At 40.6% G+C, this 19,699-nt stretch overlaps 1 protein-coding gene across 1 annotated transcript in view; it reads right to left on the bottom strand.

Annotated features, from left to right (window-relative positions):
* The window catches only part of ITPR1 (inositol 1,4,5-trisphosphate receptor type 1), a 315,422-nt gene that overhangs the window by 127,763 nt on the left and 167,960 nt on the right, over positions 1–19,699 (bottom strand). The window contains exons 26-36 of the mRNA XM_063115344.1: positions 19,476–19,637; positions 19,226–19,396; positions 18,823–18,888; positions 17,970–18,107; positions 15,546–15,671; positions 13,191–13,391; positions 11,284–11,535; positions 8,384–8,509; positions 6,341–6,469; positions 3,347–3,467; positions 685–869 (exon numbers count right to left, since the gene is read on the bottom strand). Of these exons, the coding sequence (XP_062971414.1) occupies positions 685–869; positions 3,347–3,467; positions 6,341–6,469; positions 8,384–8,509; positions 11,284–11,535; positions 13,191–13,391; positions 15,546–15,671; positions 17,970–18,107; positions 18,823–18,888; positions 19,226–19,396; positions 19,476–19,637 (1,677 nt within the window). The remainder of the gene's footprint in view (positions 1–684; positions 870–3,346; positions 3,468–6,340; positions 6,470–8,383; positions 8,510–11,283; positions 11,536–13,190; positions 13,392–15,545; positions 15,672–17,969; positions 18,108–18,822; positions 18,889–19,225; positions 19,397–19,475; positions 19,638–19,699) is intronic.

Genomic DNA, 19,699 nt, shown 5'->3' with positions numbered 1-19,699 from the left:
TTACACCATTTCTACACAGCAGAGGCAGGATTTGAACCCAGGCACTGCCTGAGACTCTTAACCACTGTGCTATGCTCATGTCCAGGATCTGAGAGTCACCTGAAGTGCTTGCTAAAAAAAGATATTCGTGTTAATATGTATGTCTCAGTGTTTAACTTCTATCTAATACTTGCTACTGTCCCCTTGAACAGAGTAGATCTCCTGCTACGTACTGAGGAGAAAAGAGTATAATCTAGCCAGAACTGAATAACGCTTTTGTTTTCATTTGGCCCACCGTGATATAAAACTCTTTTCTCAGTATCACGACACCTGTGTACTTCTTAATTCAAGTGGCTAAGTACCCCAGCATGATGGAAGGAATGAGGACTTTATTCCCTTATTCTAAGCATCTTGTAATATTGAAGCATTGTTTCCTAGTAAAAGCAGAGTCCCCATTCTTCACAGAGAAATCTATAAATCTATGAATAACCTTTAAAGACCATGCTGTTGTCAGGAGCTTTCCTCCCCAACTAGCCTCGTTCTCCTGATCCTACGTACACTGTAACATTTGACTGTTCATCCGCGACACACACTGACATCTCCCCACGGCCAAGCTGGACATTCTCTGGCTCCAGGAAGCACGGCTGCGAGTGCAAACCACCATCGGCCAGAGTAAGCACTACTTCTCTCAGCACCAGGCATTACCTGCAATCTCTCAATGATATTCCGGTAGTCTCTGGAAGCTGCCAGAACAGAGTCTCTGCGAGCAGCATTGCGGGCCGACAGCCGCCAGTTCATGGCTGTTTTCTGCACAATGTTGTGAGACTTCAGAAAGAGATTGTTGACTTGGCTGTCCAGGTCCACAGGAATGGCAATGGCCCGGCTCTTGGCTGCACAGGGGAAAGACGACTCGTGAGCCTACAGCTTTTCTGGGACAGGCCCTAAAGATGGACTCGGCTTCCCACCACCATCAGGCAGATTTCCCACGGTCGTCATGTGCCAGCTTGCATGGTACTGAGTGTGAACACTGAGGAGCTCAACTCAACTTGACCATCCTTTAGGTGAGGGTTTCCCAATGCGAATTCTGGCGGACAGTAGCTCTGTGGCAGGTTATAAAATTTGGGCAAGTTGGTGTAAAAGTTCATTGGGTTTGCTTTATGAACGGCTTCTTAGGGCCACTGATGTGTTCATGTATTTTAAGAGTGATCAAGACAAGGAACTCTTTTGGCCAATGCACTGTTTTCCTAAAAATTCTCTCTCAAGTTTGTTCTATTCAACAATCTACAAAAAAATACTGACTTACGCCAAACATAATATAAAAGATAGCATTTAATGACACAAGCTATTCTTTCTATACAAACTCTTCTTTCTCCCTCTTACAAAAGGATAACTCCAGTTTAATCACGACAAAAACATGAGTTATACCCACAACGGGGGACATTCTATAGGACACCTGACGAGTACTTCTCAAAACTGTAGAGATCGTGAGAATCAAGGAAAGACTAAGAAACTGTCATAGAACAGAGGAGCTGGGGAAGACAGTACAACTCAATGCACTGGGGCTGCCTGGATTGCATCCTGGAACAGAAAATGTACATAAGTAGAAAAAGCGGTAAAATCCAAATCAAGTATGGAGTTAGGTAACAGCCCTGTGCCAGTGTCAGTTTCTTAGTTTTGACAAAGGTGCCCTGGTAATGTAAGATGCTTACAACAGGGAAGCTGGGCAAGGGGTCCATGGCAACTCTATTATCTTTGCAACTTTCCTATAAATCTAAAATTATTCCAAAGTAAACCATTTATTTTTAAAAGGAACATAACTAAGACTAATCATCTTTTTTTCCCTACGGGAAAACCTCCAAAACACAAGTATTTCCTGTCTTCAATGCATAAAACACTAGAAGCAAAGGTGCTTTACTGCCTGTATCTGATTGTAAAAACAACTCCTGCATCCCCAAAGAGGAATCAGAGGGGCAATCGTTTAAATCCCAATCTAAAAAAAACATAATTTAGGGAAAGGAACCATCAACCAACTGTCTAACAGTTTAATACAGAAAGGGGTAAATTTGGAAAAAAAATACAAATAATATAAAAATTAAAAAGTAGGAGGCACAGGATAGACTCATCTCAGATACAAACTCTGCCTTGGATACCCTATTTTAAGCTAAACAACTTTGGGGGTTTGGTTTTAGCCAGGAGGAGATGATCCCCAAGGGGCACAAAGGTGAGTTCCTGGAGTTTATGGGCTGCGCTGTTTTCTTGCCTGTTCATTTCACAAACATCAGCTCTGTCTTTTCTTATCACTGCCAACTGCTGAAAGATTTCACCTCTCTAATGACTGTGAGCTAGTCAAGTCAGCGACTTGCTCAAATTTTAACCAACAACTAACATTGGCGGCAAGGACTCACTGGTACATTTCCTTTGGCCACAAGAAGCACATCCTTTGTGAGATACTCATACGTGGGGAAAGTAGAGAGCTATCCTCTCAAGGCCCTGGATCTGCGATATCACATAATGAACCTAAGGGTATACACTTTCAACAGCCTAATCTCTTATTTTGCAATGTTGCAGTATAATAAAAAAGACACCAATACCTACCATATGAAAGTAAAGGAAATCAGGCAGGGACTACTGAAATCAGGCAACAGGTCCTAATAAACACAATCTATACTTGCAGGACACCCACTAAATCATGCTAAGAACCACACCTGTCTTGATCTGCTGATTACTGCCTGCAGGGATCTAAATAGCTACTATAGGCAGCTAATGTTCTTCTCAGCTTTAGGCAGGAAGCTTATCCTTTTTCACAGCATTTATGAGGGGGGGCAGGAAATGGGTAAATTAATAGAATCTGATAAATTTGTGGTGAAGACAGAAGTAATTTTCCTAACTTCCTTTCAAAGTTACCCATGAGAGGTGAGACATGGGAGGAACTGGAGAGAGGATAAAGAACCACTTATGGGTGAGAGAAGAAGGGAGCCAAACCCAACTTCTGAGATAGGCTGTTCCTTGGGATCTGACAGGTGCACTGCAGAAAAACGTTTCAATAAGGTCAAATACATTTGCTGGATTAAATAAGTTTCTTGAACAAGGAACTCCCCAGGGCCTTGAATAAGCTTGTGTGCACTGTGATTTGCTAAGGGTTGCCTAACATTTAACCATGGAATCTTGTTCTTAAAGTCCTCTCTCACTTTGGGACTCATTGCCTCTTACTTTGGGAAATGCTTGCTGGGTAGGTAAAAAATAGAGGCTGAGGAATCAAGAAGAGCTCGGTTCTAGGTCTGCCACCCACTTCCCGTCCATGTGGCCTTTATTACTGTTAGGTAATTCATTTTCATCATGTTATGTCCAAACTGACTCGACATCTTACCTACATCAGAAAGCACCCGAATGCAGCTCTCCACGGAGGCTTTTTGGCTTGGCATTAACCAGTTGCAGTGGTAAACCCTGAACACACCCTGCAGCAGTTGCACAAAGACGGGTTGGCGAGTCTGCAAGACAGGGAGGCCAAGAGAGAGGCAACATGACACGACTTTTTTTTGTAGATTACTGAGGATCTGATCAGAAACAGGCATTGCCTGGAACCACCGGTTAATGGACCCTGAGACAAGAGGGGGAGGAGATGCCTGGATAGGAGCTGTATTCTAGAAGTTGCCTTGCCAAGGGAGAAAAATCCAGAAGCATTTTAAGGCAATGCACAAACTTGGTGCTATCTAAGTTTGACCACAAGAAGGAGCTGTGGAATCAAAGTCCAGTTACCAACTAGCTGCATGAGGTTAGGCAAATCACTCTGTCTCTCTGAGTTTTAGCTTTGTCCAATACGAGGATACTTTGGTTTGTGGAAAAATAAAATTAAAAGATAGCATGAACCCTTTCATGAACTTTTTGAAGTACCCTTGTATATAAAATAAGTGGATTGAGGCACATTAATCCCAAAGTTCTTTCCAGACATTATATTCTATGAGTAGAACATATATTTAATCAGCAAAAACAAACTGATGAGCAGATCTCAGCTAGAAAGCTACTTACTTCTTCATTTCTGGCAATGTCTTCAATGACTTGAAGACACAACAGTTTTGATGGTTATTCTTTATTTATTCATTTACTATAGAAAGATGAGTACTTGGCAGCTAACTACATGGGAGAGTTTATTCCTTTCTAGGAAGATATAAATTTGTACTTATTTTAAAGTAGGAGAACTCAAACATCCACTTAATCAATTTGACACTGACTTTCTAAATGCATGAAAAAACTATAATTTTGGTCTCCATCCAGAGTAGCTTTGGGCCTGCAAGGCAGACAACTGTCCATGGTGAGCTACAGCAGTGGTCTTTGGTTTGGGGGGAGATGACTCGCACAGCCGCTCCAAGTAACAGTGGGAGTTAATGTAACAGAGAAAAAAATACTGAAAAACTCTAGAGAGGTTTCTGAGATGACAGAAAAGCAATGAAAAGTTCCAGGAGGACAAAAGGAAGTATATTAAAAGAAAATAAAACAGATTAATAAAAAATTCACAACCTCCCCTGTAGATATTGAGATAACTTCTATTTTTTAAGTGTATTCTAGGTGCCAGACACATCATGTATGACCTCAATTGGGTCTTGATGACAATTCTCTAACACAGGAGTTATCTTCACATCATAAATGAAAAACAAGGGCCCAGAAAAGATAAAAGCAAGTATCTAAAAGAACTAAAAAGTGATAGTGGTGAGCCCACTCCAGGGCTCTCCGATGCCAAGATTCCATGCTGTCCCCGCTACGTTCGCCTGGGAAGCAGAATCATGTCACTTTCTTGGGGAAGTGCTTTCTGTCCTGTACCTCACAGCCATTCGAGATAGTAAGCTGCGCTACTAACAGAGGGCAGGAGCATAGGGAGCCTGAGAAATTGGCCGAGGAAACCTAACATATAGTTCTTGTGTGGTGTGGCTGCTTGCTGGCTCCTGAGCTAATGCAAAGGGCCCAGTGAGAGCAGCCATTTATCCCGAGCACTTGCTACATGCTAGGCCCTGTGCTAAGTGCTTCGTGAACATCCCATCTGGCCCTCGCCCTCACCCTGTGAAGTAAGCGGTGGCTTTATCACCTGCCCTAATGGCTGTAAGTGCTGGATTTGGGATGGCAACTTGACAGCCTAACTCAAAGAAAGTAGTGTTCCTTGACTAAATTACTTCAACTGAACCAATCAATAGTTATTGAATATCTGCTCTGCTCCCATCTAACACCTGGGTATACAAAAGGTGAATAAATGGGTAAGAGTAGCTGCCTCCTAATTATCCAAATTCAGTGAGCAACCTGGTGGCATCAGCTCACTGGATTTCTTGGGCAAAGGACATGGCTGCCCATCACCTTCCTCCTAGGATTCCCCCCCCCCTCCTTTTTCTTAGTACCTGAGGTCCCACTTACTGCTGAATCTCATCCTGCCTGCACTGTAACTCCTTGATCCTCCTCTGGTTTCTTCCACATTCCATCCTTAATTATTCGTGTTCTCTCCAGTTCCCTTTCAGTCCATCATTTCATTCTCCTGGCTAAGTCTTGTCTAACTAGTAAATGTCTATCTCTGGTCTCTACCAGAGTCTCATTTATTCATCTGATCACTCAACAATTTAGCAACTAGGTGCCAGTCACAATACCAGGTACAATGGATAGGGCAGTATATGAGACAACCATGCACATAGGGCATGACTTTTCCCTCATGTAGCTTATAGTCTAGCAGCAAATGACCCAGATGTGTTATAAAAAGAAGAGTGATTTTTCCAAGCAAATAAATTTAAAAAATAAAACATCCCCCTGATCCATGGATTCAAGGCTTTGACATGATGAGTACACTGAGAACCACTTGCAGGGGTGCAGGGCTGTACAATGCACAAGGCACCACACACACAGATTCCACATGAATGGAGCACATGGGGCTGGGCAACGCAGCACCCCTGCTGTCATGGTTAAACATGTCACTCCAGCCACACAGTGCTTCTGATGAACTCCAGGTACATGTTCCCATTTAAAAGGGAGATTTCTGGGTAATTTTTTTTTCCAATTAAAAAAAGTGTTAATAATATGCTAGCACCTATTTGAGAGCTTCCTCTCTCTCTAGGATTGGAAGGGAGGGATGGAGAAGACTAAAGAGAAAAAAAAAGGAGAAAGGATTTTAAGGAAAAAATTAACAACCATAAAACCATCTGGTATAGGTAACATCCTCAGGTATTTCTTTATCCAAGAGATCCTGTAAAAGCTATCCTCCACCAATAGAAGAGCATCCTTATTAATGCTTCGTAGAGTGGTTCATTTATAGCTGCTCATTCCCAAATTAGCATCAAGTCCAATTGCCAAAGCCCTACATGAACACCCTGCTCTACTTTGTATTTCTTACCTGCAAAGTTGTACTCTGGTCTGAGAAGGGAGAACTGAAGAAGGTAGTAACAATACTCATGACAATTTCGGTAACGTACTTCTCCAAAATTGAGTCTGCGTGTTTCCTGTCACTTGTGTTATTACAGGCCTGGAAGACAATTGGATGCTTTAAATGTTACAACTAAACCTACATCAAAATATTTCAAAAATCTGTGACCCATCCTGCTGATTACCCTTAACAAATGAAAGGTAAAGACCTGCAGGTCAATATTTCTCCCTTTAGAAGATAACGATAATACAAAAATAAATCGTGGAGAAAGAAAAGCAGATCAGCTCAGAAATCATGATCATGGTGTAGAATCACAAAATATTAAAATTGGTATGGGACTGACAAGGCCATTGCTTGCAACTTCTTACTCATGTCTAAAACCCCAAGGAGCAGTAAGAGGCATAGTAACTACAGGCACCTTAATTTCCCCCGAAAAGTACACTGCCCTCCTGGGTAAGCCATTCGTCTGCTCTAGGCCATGGTTTCCTAATCCATTATAATCAAGGCAGTCAAATATATCCCTGAGGTCCCATATGCCTGATGGTCCCCGATCCTACAATACTCTTCCATTCAATAAAAAATTTATTGATTTACAGCATTGTTCAAAATAATGAGCCATAGTTCAGAATAACTGACCATACAGGTTTTCAGGTGAGGACACACCTTAGATTTCACCTGTACTCACTTTTGCTTCTTAGAATAAGATCAGCCATTTATAGCGTTAGAGGATACATATGTTAAAATCAAGTCTTATTACCAATTTCATTAGTTCTATATATAATTCAGACATAAATTGCTTATACAAAAAAAAATTAAGTGAAAGACAAAAAAATCAAGTATGTTCAGAACTTAATACTGGACAGTTTGCAAACATCCAGAGAATGAAATTAATAATTAATTTTACAGTATTTCTGAACAATTTAATGCAGGGGTTGGCAAAGTAAGGGCCAGTGGCTGTTTTTATAAATAAAGTTTTATCGGAACATGCATGCCCATTTGTTTAAGTATTATCATGGCTGCTTTCGTGCTAGAAAGGCAGAACTGAGTAGCTGTGACAGAGACAGGTGGCCTACAAAGCTGAACATATTTACTCTCTGTTCCTTCACAGAAAACCTCATAGAGCCTGATTTAAAGAAATAAAGCAGCCTCCCATTCCAAGCCAAAACCCCCAGACTTATGGGATAAAAACACTGGGAGGAATTTTGAGGTTTAAAAAAATATATATGTTTGTGACACCAACACCTGAGTATTATAATCCTTGCTTAGAAGGAAAATAAGGTACTGGAAGTCTCTTGGCTCATACAGGTAATTGTACAGTCAACAGAAAACACCACATCTAGGATTCTACAATGTGCCTTTTTTCCTTTTCACATCACAATGTTTCTGAAATTGGGATGTATCTCACAATTATGCTCTGATGAATCTTGTTACCAACCCCACTCCCCCAACTCTACCACCACAAAACTCATATCAAACCCATGGTGTACTTCATTATGTAGTAGTCTTGTGGCTTTAGAATGAATGTGAAGCTCAGTGCAAAACCAAATCAAATGTCCTGAAGTCCTCCTGACTCTGGGTCAGGAAAGCAACAGATGGAAGGTCAAGTGCTTTGCAGAATTCCCAACGCCAGACTGCAGGAGATAAACACTCAAGCCCAGGGAAGAAATCCTTCAAGCACAGACATAGTATCAAGGAAAAGAAATCTTTATAAATTTCATTTCAATATGCCCCAGTTAATCATTCACAAATCAATCCATAAAGGGTAAAACAAAAACCAGAAATAACCTGACTTCCCTGAAGTTTGATAAATAAAGTATTCTCAGCTAAGAGAAAAGGGTAGGAAGAAAGGAGACATGAGAAAGGATAAGAGCCATAACTGCCTCTTTGTGCCACAAAGCAGAGTTGAAATAATGTGACTGTTTTCCTTATGTCTGCACAGGGATGCCACACACACATGCACGCGTGCACACACACACACTCTAACTCCACCTCCTTAGTTCCAGAAAGCCTTACCCTGCAGATGTCTACAAGGAAATTCTCAAACAATTTCCACATATGGTTGCTGGTATAAATCTCCTTCATTTCCACCTCAGTATCCACATAGCAGTGATTCAGGAAGTTAATGTATGCAATTTTAACCTGGAAGAGAAAAACAAGTTTTTCTGGAAAACCAACTTGGTATCTGTGGAACTGATTAGCTGCTTCATCTTCATAGTGAGACGGAGGGACTAAGATGGTCATTCCGTTCTCCCCGGCCAACTTTAATTTCTATGATTTTTTGATACTCAAAATTTACAATTATAAAATTCAAAAACAAAGCTTTTGGAAGAGAATATTTTCATGACCCCTAAGTAAAGAAAGATGCAAAAACTCTGACCACAGAAAAGGGACAAGTTTGACTACGTTAACATTTAAAATTTCTGTTCATGGAAAGGCACCATGAAAAGAGTTAAATGGCACAGGTTGGGAGAAGATGGTTGCAATGCATATACCAATAAAGAACACCTATAAATCTATAGATCTGCACATATAAGATGGGCATCCCCAAGAGAAAAAAGGCAAAAATTCGATCAAGTGTTTTCTCAAAGTAGTATCAAATGTCCGAAAAAACATATGGAAAGGGGCTCAATCCCATTTGTAACCAAGGACATTTAAAATCTCTAAGAATGATAACATATTGTCCACACAAAAACTTGTACACAAATGTGCACAGAAGCATTATTCACAATATTCAAAAAGTGGAAACCCAGATGTCCATCAACTGATGGATGGATAAACAAAATGTGGTATATCTATATAATGGAATATTACTCAGCAATATAAAGGAATGAAGTACTGATACATGCTACGACTTATATGAATTTTGAAAAAATTATGGTAAGTGAAAGAATCCAGTCACAAAAGACCACATATTATATAACTCCATTTATAAAAAATGTCTAAAATAGGCAAATCCATATGTACAGAAAGAGGATTAGTAGTTGCCTAGGGTTAGGGATGTTGGGAAGAAATGGGGAGACTGCTAGCGGGTATGGGTTTCTTTGGGGGTGATGAAAATATTCTATAATTAGATTGTGATGGTGATTGCTCAGCTCTGTGAATATATTAAAAACCACTGAATTGTACATATTAAATGAGTGAATTGTATGTATGTCAGTATCTCCAGATGGCTTTTAAAAACTAAAACAAAACAAACCACTATGAGATACCACTAGATGACCTTCAAATTAAAAAAAAAAAAAAAAACGTAAAGGGTCTGATAATACTGAGCATTGGCAGGTGGTGATGCAGCAAGAGCTCTGGAGGGAGAAGGGACGCAATGCAAGCATTTACACTGGAAATGACTGGACATTATCAAGTCAAGTCGAAGAAACACATCCCCTATGACCCAGCCCTGCCACTCCAGCTCATGGTTACCTTCAGGAGGGAGCCTTCTGGAGAAGTTAAGGACAGGAAAAGGATATGGGGGAAGTTTTTCCTGTATTTCTTGACCCAGGTGGTGGTGACAAAGCTTTTCTCATTATAATCACTCTTGTATTATACAATTAAGATTTATATACTTTTCTGTACTTCTGTTGCATTTCAAAAAAAAAAAAAAGGGTAAAAAAACAAGCTAATGCTTGTTATAAAGCTATATACTTCCCTCACCTCTAACACTGGTTATAATATTATACCTCCCTTATCAATAATAAGAGAAACATAAATTAAAACTGTTGAAATGCTGTTTTCTTCTATCAGGTATATGAGAATCTAAAAGTTTGATAACATACTGTGGGGCAAGGTTGAGAAAAATGCAACCTCATTATTTTCATCACATTATAATTATTTATTATCACCTCATTATATTATAAATTGGTTCAACATTCAGAGAGGGCAATTATAGTACCTCTAAACAATGAAATTTTATTCAGCTATTAAAAAGGAATCCGAAATCTCTTTATGAATTGATATGGAAAGAAGTCATAGTATTAAGGTATGGAGTATTGTACTTAGAATGTTACCTTTTGTCTTTAAAAAAAAAAAAAAAAAAGAGGGGATGGAAAGTAAAGTTTATATATACTGTATGTGTTTATATGCAAAAATCTGGAAGGATACATAAGAACATAATAAATTATTTTCTGTGGGGTGGATGGGCGGGAACAGATTAGGAGATTTTTCATGGTCTACCCCTTTATAGCCTTTGACATTTGAAGTTTTCAAAATGTATTAACTCTTCAAAAAATCTAAAAACATGATAAGTAGTACATATATATTTGATATGTATAACATGCTATATATACTACATATTTAGTTTAAAATATAAACTAATAGTATATATTTTAAAACATACAAGGGGAAAATATATGCTGTATGACCCATTTTTTTTTTTTTTTTTTACTAACCGATATATGTGAATAGGGAAAAGGAAAGCCTGTAAGGATTAACTTGAAAACTTAACAGGTACTTGTTATGGGTGGTGGAATTATAGATTTTTTTTTTTAATTACTTGTAGTTCCTCAATTTTTTATAATGGGCATTCATTCTTTCTGTAATAAGAGTTTTCATTTTAAAGAATGAACTTACAGACTAAGTCCTATATTCTCATGAACTATATTTCAACCCACTCAATCTCATCTCTGAAAAATTCATTCAGGTCACATCCTGTTTGCATTAGTTTCATAGAGCTGAAGCTTTTTCCTGCTCTTTTTAGGGAGACAAAGGAAAACTAACTTTCCTCCCCATTCCATTCACACAAAAATCAACGCTTGAGAAAATGTTTTCGCAGAGAACTGAAATCTCACTACAAAACGAGCTGCAGGTCTCAAAACTGTGAGCTCATCTGGGTGAGCCACCATGACATTTCCCACCAAGGCACGGTCCCATGTGCCACTTGCAAAGAGGAGAAGGGCATACACAGTACTTGGCTCACTCACCTCGGGAATGCAGTCCTCGTGGGTGACCACGCGGACAATGTCATCCAGTGGGAGTAGGGAGTTGCACTTTATCTCCGTGTAGACATTCTTGCCCTCCGTGCACACGGCCAAGAGCTCCACCAGGTGGATGTGGTACATGAGAGGGCTGTTTTCATCCATCCGGTCCCGCTCCGACCTCATCATCTGGATCAGAGTCTGGAAAGAGGCTCTGTCATTGTAGAACACAAGGACGTCCTCTCCCGAGTTGACCAGCTACAAAAAGAACAGGGATTGTTCATATTACAAGCTTACAGGTGGGGACAGCATTAAAAAAATCTATTTGCAGAGAGAGAGATGTTCCATTTAGCATTTACCTCCCAAAACAAGTCTCACCTATATTACTAAACTCATCTAGGTTTTACTCATGTACGTTGCTGAACAAGTAAAAATCTTCAACATCATAATTTTAATCCATAGGTATAGAAATACCATGGAGGTCCTAAAAAGAGAAGAGAAAGTCTGCACACCAGCACTTATGTATCAAGTAGAAATACAGATTACAAGCTTGCATTTGTATTTCCAAACCTAATAATTAGGCTAAGATTTCTCTGTTCTAAATGTTTCCATTTTCTTTTTAAGTTTTACAAAGTATCCCCTTTACAATTCTTTCATCCACTGTCGTATCTCTCCAATCACAAATTATCCACTTCTAATTAAATTATGACTTCTTTCAAAATTCATCAAAAGGCAAGGCATTCCTATTCATAACTGGTACCCCAGGATGGGGCTTCTCATAAATCTATTTAAAAATACATCAATTTCAGTGCTACATGAAATATGAAAGACCTAAAAAGGGCTGGCACAGATGTCAAAATAAATCAATACTATTTACTTACTAAAAAGTAACTTATGAGCTCTAATTATTTGCCAGATACCAAAATAAACTCTTTAGATGGATTACCTAACTTTATCATGTCTCGGTTTGCTTGTAAACATGGGGAAAAATACCATATCTAACTCTTAGTGCTATCATATAGATTAAATAAATCATTATATATAAATTGCTTTGAACAGTGCCTAGAGTATTGTAGGCTTCCAAAAAGTGTTAACTATTAATGTCATCATGATCTCATTTAATCCACATACCAACTCTCTCAAGTGAATAGAACTGTTACCTTCATTTTACAGAAATGCTCGCGGAGGGTTTGAGAGGTCAATGAGTCCCAAGTCAAATGGCCAGTAAAGTGGTATGGCCGACATTTGTATCCCAGGTCAACTCTCTTAACCACACTACCCTACCTGCCATTGGAATCACGGATGTAGACGGATTTATAAACTCAAGTGTTCAGCGGATTTATTCAAGATTTCATTTTTTAAAAATGTGGAAGGGTTAAATGTATGTAGAAGCCAAAATCATGTGTGTGGCAGAGTGGGCCTTCCTGATCAGAGACAGCAGCCACAAGGTGCTGACTTCCCATCAAGAACCAAGTGAGACCCTCCCCTGATTTCACAGGCCAGCTTCACCTTGACAATCACCAAGCAAAAATTTTTCAACTGTATTAATTAGGTGAATAATTAAAGAAAAATTCATAATTTGCAAGATGGGAAGATGTTCTGGCTCACTGGGTTTAATCTCCATTCACTATATTTTAGTCAGTTTTTTTCCCCCCCTCTCAGAATAATCCAAGCTTAAACTTTCTTAGAATTAATAAATTTATTGCTATGAAAAAATCAGATCAGACTTTGCCTATAACTACGGCCTAAGCTCAGAAGCATGAGAAAACACACACACAAACACACACACAAATTACTTTCTGCCCTTCCTTATGTCTCCTGAAGAGGGTGCCAGGTAATATAGATAAGATTAAATAATTTAGAACTTTCTATAGAATGCCAGATGAAGGTATAAACAAATATATAATTGTCACCTCAGCCATGACCATGTCTTGGCACTTTTTAATAAATTTCCCTTCTGCCTTGACAATCGTCTGCAAGAACTTGATGTACTGGACGTTTCGACCGTGAGTCTCTATGCAGTGAACGAAGTGCTGAACGACTCTCTCGTTGATCTCACTGCAGAGCTGGAAATTATTCATGAAGATGTGCTGCATGGTCACTGCCTCCAGGATCTGCCATGAGAGAGAGGTCAAGAGCACAGGATAATGGTCAAAAAGGTGACTACAGCAGATTAAAAAGTGAGAAAAAGAAGAGTCCACAGAGAGAAAAAAAGCATTTAACCCCATGAAGATATACTTCTACAGTCTCACTTCTGTACTACCTTCTTTTTTAGTAAACTTTCTCAGCGACATATAATAAACACATAGAAAATTAAACAAATCATTAGTATTCAGCTAAATGGATTACAAGGAGAACACCAGCACCCAGATTAAGAGACAAAATGGACCTCCTTTACATCCCACAATTCAACTGTTTGGACTTCTATAACCATAGATTCATTTTAAATTAAATGTTCCTGAACCTCATGCACTCAGATTCACTGATATACACATTCCATTGCGTGAAGATACAGTAATGGATTTAATCTCTTGTTGATGGGCATTTGGGGTACTACTCAGTTTTAATAAGTAATGACACTATTTGTATTACAAATATTAAAACAGTGCTGCACTGAACATTCTTGTATGTGTTTTCTGGTGAACTTAATGTATGCATTTCTGTTGGGTTTAAACCCAAGAGTGGAATTGCCGAGTTGCAGAGTACAAATATGTTTGGCTTTAGAAGGTATTGCCAAGTAGCTTTCAAAAGATGTTAACAATTTATTTTCTCTGTTGTAGCTATTCCATGTCCTTGCCAATACTTAGTATTGTCAGTCTTTTTAACTGTAGTCAATTCTTACTGTGCATATATGACTTGATTTGCATTTCTCTGATGACTAATCTTGTGGGGCACCTTGTCACATTAACTGCCCATTTGGAAATCCCATTTGGATATACTCTACTGTGGAGTGTCCTTTCAAGTTTTTTGCCCATTTTTAAAAGTGGCTTAACTGCCTGATTTCATATTGACTCTTTTGAGTTTGTTATATATATTCTGGATATAAATTCTTTGTTGAACACATGCATTGCAAATGTCTTCTGCCACTCTCTGACTTGCCTTCAGATGCTCTCAGTGGTGTCACTGGATGTTGACAGAACAGAAGTTCTTAATTTTAAAGAAGTACAATTTATCAATATTGTCCTTTATAATAGTGCTCTTTGCTTACTGTGTAAGAAAACTTTGCCTATCACATGGTCATGAAGATATTCTCATGTTATCTTCTAGAAGCTTTATTTTTCACCTTTTTACCCAGTTATTAAGTTTTACATTTGGCATGAGATGGGGATGTTGATGTTTTTATCTTTTGCCTTTTCTTTCTCTTAACATGACAAAGAGGGAATACTACCCTACAACCTAGCAATCCTTTTTCTGGAAAGCTCTGGCAGTACCAATGAGTATGTGTAAGTATGTGCATATACAAAGTTATGTCCTTCGCAGTACTGTTTACAAAACTAAAAACTAGACATTGCCTAATTGTACATTAATATGGGAATTTTTTTTAAGTTACAGTCATTTTATGGAATGCCATTTAGCCATCAAAAAGAGTGAGAAAATTTTACATGCTTCTGATTCACAAAGGCAGCCACGTGTTAAGCAAAAAAAGCAAGATGCAAGACAATGTATAGAATGTGGCACTATTTTCTTTAGAAAATACATACTATATATTTAATTTCTTTTTTTTTTTTTTGGTCGTTTTTTCGTGACCGGCACTCAGCCAGTGAGTGCACCGGTCATTCCTATATAGGATCCGAACCCGCGGCGGGAGCGTCACCGCGCTCCCAGCGCAGCACTCTACCAAGTGCGCCACGGGCTCGGCCCATATATTTAATATATTTTTAAAATGTATTTAACAAACTAAAATGTAATATAGATATGTTTTATGTGGATATATTATGTATTTGTATAAACAGAAAACTCTATGCACCACCCCAGGAGGATATGGCCAGTGAGTGAGACTTAGCACTTCTATACTGATGAAGTGTGACACAATGAGGGATGCTATCGGGAAAAATAGAAATACATCTTACCTTGTCCCTACTGCCTTCCCCTGACCCCCGATTCTATCCTCAAAGATGGGGAGTATTTATGTGCTCCTGATAGCTGGTCAAAATGTTCCCCTTTGGAATGAATGCTGCGTTATAACAAGTCCCAGAAGCAAAAGAACAAGCTGTCCCTCTCCCCTGCCCTCCTCCCCCCACGTATTTGCAGCAGGCCTCAAGTCTTACCCCCGGGTTGAGAAACAGGTTTATGTGTTTATGTAGCAAAGCTTGATTCTGCTGGTTGCCTGCGCAGAAATTCTGCAAAAATTCATGAGCCAGCCTCATTATCTCCTGCATCTTGGTATCTTCGGCCTGTGTGGGAGGAGACAGATGAACATACGCGTGGCTAGGCCAGGAGACGGGCTTCTCCTGCACCCCCATGCCTCCTGCTGAGGTGGGGCTCAGGAGGTGTTTGCTGAGGACCTGCTGTGTGTAAATATTGAGGCACTGCACTGCCGACCTTGAGAAGCAGCCAGGAACTTGTTCACAGCTCATGGATGAAAATGAATTCTCTTCTGCTATCCTTAAGCAGAAATGAAAAGATTTAATGGAGGGATTAGGGATGGGAAAAGCAATACAGTCAAAGCTAACTGCAGGCCTCTGGGACTCCACTGTCTAGCAATGGCTGAAACTTCTGAACCCCCACTTCTGAAAACAGGGACTGAGAGCAGAGCAGAGGCTGGCTTCCTCATGGGTGGTGGGTCACCATTTCCCCAGCTCTCAGACTCATCTTTCTGTTGCCCAACCTACATTACTTTTTGGCAGCAAGTAACACTGCAGAGTGGAGATCTCCTTAGATTATAAACTAGGGCAACCGCACCTGCCGTAATTCCTTTCCTTGTCACCTCGGGCAGATTTTTTAACCTAAGACTTAGTTTTCCCATGTGCAAAATGGGGACAATACCTGCCCTGGGCATTTAACATGGCTGGATTCTCACACACAAGATTATGTGATTCTCATTTGATGTATTAAAAACATACACTCAGTACTTTTTTAGCATTAGATATCCTGCAATATAGCAAGTATATAAAACCTATTGTCATTCTGTCCAATCCTAAACAAGCAAACATATTAGACAGTAAAAACAGAGTAAGAATCCCTAAAATGGAAATCATCCTTCATATTCATACATCCCACAACAGTCTTCCTAAGGCTTCTCTGATCCATTGCCTTTCAGAGGCAGAGAAAAAAGCGGCAGAGAGTGTAGCAGTCACGAACACAGTCACAAACGCAGACCACAAACCGTACTGCCTTGTTCTTATCCCAGATCTACAGCTCCCTAGGTGTGTGACCTGTAGCAAGTTACTTAACTTCTCAGTGCTGCAGTTTCCTCATCTGCAAAATGGAGATAATAAAAGTGCACGCTTCATATGGCTGTTATGAAGACTAAAAGAGAAAACTCAGGTCAAGTGATTAGACAGTGATTACTCAGTAAATGTTAGCTATTGGTTCTGGTCTAGACTGAGGTCAGCAAACTTTCTTAAAGGGAAAGATTGTAAATATTTTAGGCTGTGTGGGTCAAGAGGCAAAAATCAAAGACATTATGTGGTACTCATATATTTTTAAATGTAGCAACCATTCTTAGCTGATATGCTCTATATAAACAGGTGGTAGTCTGAACTGTCTTGTAGTTTGCTTACTCCTGATCTAGAAAATAACCCTGTGAAAAAACAGGACATATCTGTCAAGAACAAGCGCCAGAAAGAATCTGAGCTATCACCTTTGATAATCAAACAAAACAGGGGAATTAGAACATTAACAGCGAGTCCTAGTATGACAGAGCAGGTATTACATTTGTCTCTCACTAACAGGGGGAGTGGCAAACCTCCCAGCTCCAAGAAATCAGAGGGCTTGGGATAGACAGCCACTGCAGGTTGATAGCAGTAACCTTAAACAGTTCTGCATGCTTCCGTTTCTTCTAAAAAAGGAATCCACTGGTGCTCAAGGCAACTAAAGAGCCTTTGTGGTTTGAAGTGGATTTTTACAAGGCAAACAAGCTTTAAAGACATCACATCACAGGAGGTGGCCTGTTGCTGGGAATCCCTCCACATTCTCACACACTGGGATGTCTGTGCCCATCCAAAAGCAAACAAGTACACATACACCATATTCTGCTCTGAGCCACCAATTCCAACCAAATCTGGTTTGCTACAGATTACTTCAACACTACTCTATGAAAGCACGTCCCTCAAAAAGGAAACTGATGATATTATGAGACCAAGCTAGGGACAGCAAGCTATCTCCTCACATTCTTTACACACAGGGAGGTAGATCAACTTGTAGGTTCTAGTCCAAATGCCAACTAAAGTTCAGATGCCATGCACACCTACATTAATTGCAAGTTAGCTAAGCACCTGGCCTATTTAGAGGGATTAAGTTTATACTTTATTTGTGGTTGTTGAAAGGCGTGATCTGGCCCCGCTGTTCACAGAGTCCCCAAGACTGAGGAGGAGGCTCCTTTGCAGGGAACCTCCCAGAGCTGAAGGCAACAGCTAAGGGAAGTTACAGGCAGGGCAGCAGGCACCAGCTCCACAGAGGAGCAGAGCCAGCTCCATGGCATGCAGCTGGGTCATCCTCGGGAGCAGCAGCTGTGTGCAGGACCCACTCACCTTCTCATAGGGGATCTGCAGCAGCTCCAGCACCACGGCGTGCGCACCCATGTTCCGGAGCAGGCGCTGCTGCTGCTTACGGCTCTTCCGCACCGAGGCACTCTCCTGAACACATAGTTTGCTGAGTCGAATCAAAATCTGGTAGAAAGAAATCAACCTCAGAAAACTAGCAGCTACAGTTAGGAAAATACTGCTGGGGGTGGTGGCAGGCAGGGAGGCTAAAGGGAACACAATACATTAAAATCATAAAACATGGGAAAAGCCTGCAACAGGTAATAACACTGTTGATTGCATCAAGCTGGATCCACAGAAGACTAAGAACGTGTGTTCCAAAATAAGCAGGGGACTATGCTTCAACAGCAAGTGGGACCATGTCAGACAGGTCGCTTAAACTGGTACGACCCAGCATCATTTCCAAGACTTGGGGAAGAGTTTGCTCTGGGGTAAAAATCACCAAGCTCCCAACCTCCTAACTTTGAAACACCTTGTGCAAAGATTTCTAGAGAACTACAGCTCTCATTGATGGACACTATAAGGCAGGCGCCAAGATAAATCCTCAACAACTGTTATCAGTTAATCCTTCATTCAGTTGTAAAGCTCCAGAAATACGTGGTAGCTATAAAAGGCGAGGAAACTGACTGAGGACACATAGGTAACGAGTGGCAGAACTGAGTTTGAACCCAGATCTGACGCCAAAACCCACCAGCTGAACCTCTGAGCTCTTAACTTTCTCCCTGTTAAATTTTAAGTGACAGAAAAAGCGAAAGTCTTTGTACCTTCAGTTTGACCATCACAACTACAGCTCCTTAGGGAATGAATAAAGAAGGACAAAGGCAGGCGAGGAGGGCCATACCTCTTTCACGACTCTGTAGTTGTAGCTGCTGGTGCTTTCATGCTTTTGTGACTTGTTATTCCCCTCCTAGGGACCAAAATGAACACAACTGAGGTTTGCACAAGTCTCGGGACACTGTCGATTTGCTCTGGTTAGCACCACCCTTACAAAAGAACTCTTCTCCCACAGTCACAATCACATGTACTTTCTCATACATGCTCTAAGGTGGAATGGGACTCAGAGCTAAACTTTGACTTTGTAGCTATTTCCTAGGAGAACAGCTGTTACCCTGGCCACTAAACAAGCAGAGCTCTCAAGAATAAAGCCCATCCCACAACGTGCATGCCCATCTACAGCCAGAGCAGGAAGCTCCCTGGCATAGGGAAGCCCAGCCACCCATCAGCGTAGTGCGTGCTTTGCCCACCTCCGTTTTCTTGTGCTCGTTTTCACCAGACGCACCATCCATGGTCTCATCGGGGCCCTGCCCTTTGTATACCCAAAGCTCTGACTTTTCCACAATGGACCTCAGCTGATCCAAGTCTTGTTTGATCTGTTTGTAGTTGTCCACATCTTGGCTGGTAACCAGCAGTTGAACCTTAATAAACGTAATCCATTAGTTGCACACACCAGCTTCTTGGACGGACAACACACACACACGAGGCAACCTGAGCTACCTGTTTGAAGGCCTGGAGGACCTCCTGCCTCTGACTGAAGTGCCGAAAGAGGAGCTGCAGGGCCCCCGACACCAGGGGTGGGTAGTCATGCATCGTCAGGTGGAGCAGGACACGGAGGAAGGTTCTGCCGCCATGATCATCCAAGTCCAGCGGGGTGTTCTCCTCACTGAAGGAGCGCAGGGGGATGGGGGGGGCACAAGTGAACCACAAATGCCCTCCCCTCA

The sequence above is a fragment of the Cynocephalus volans genome, chromosome 11 (genome assembly GCF_027409185.1).
Source record: "Cynocephalus volans isolate mCynVol1 chromosome 11, mCynVol1.pri, whole genome shotgun sequence".
Lineage (NCBI taxonomy): Eukaryota > Metazoa > Chordata > Mammalia > Dermoptera > Cynocephalidae > Cynocephalus > Cynocephalus volans.
Note: the sequence above shows the minus strand (reverse complement) of the source record. Positions and strands in the feature narration are given on the sequence as shown.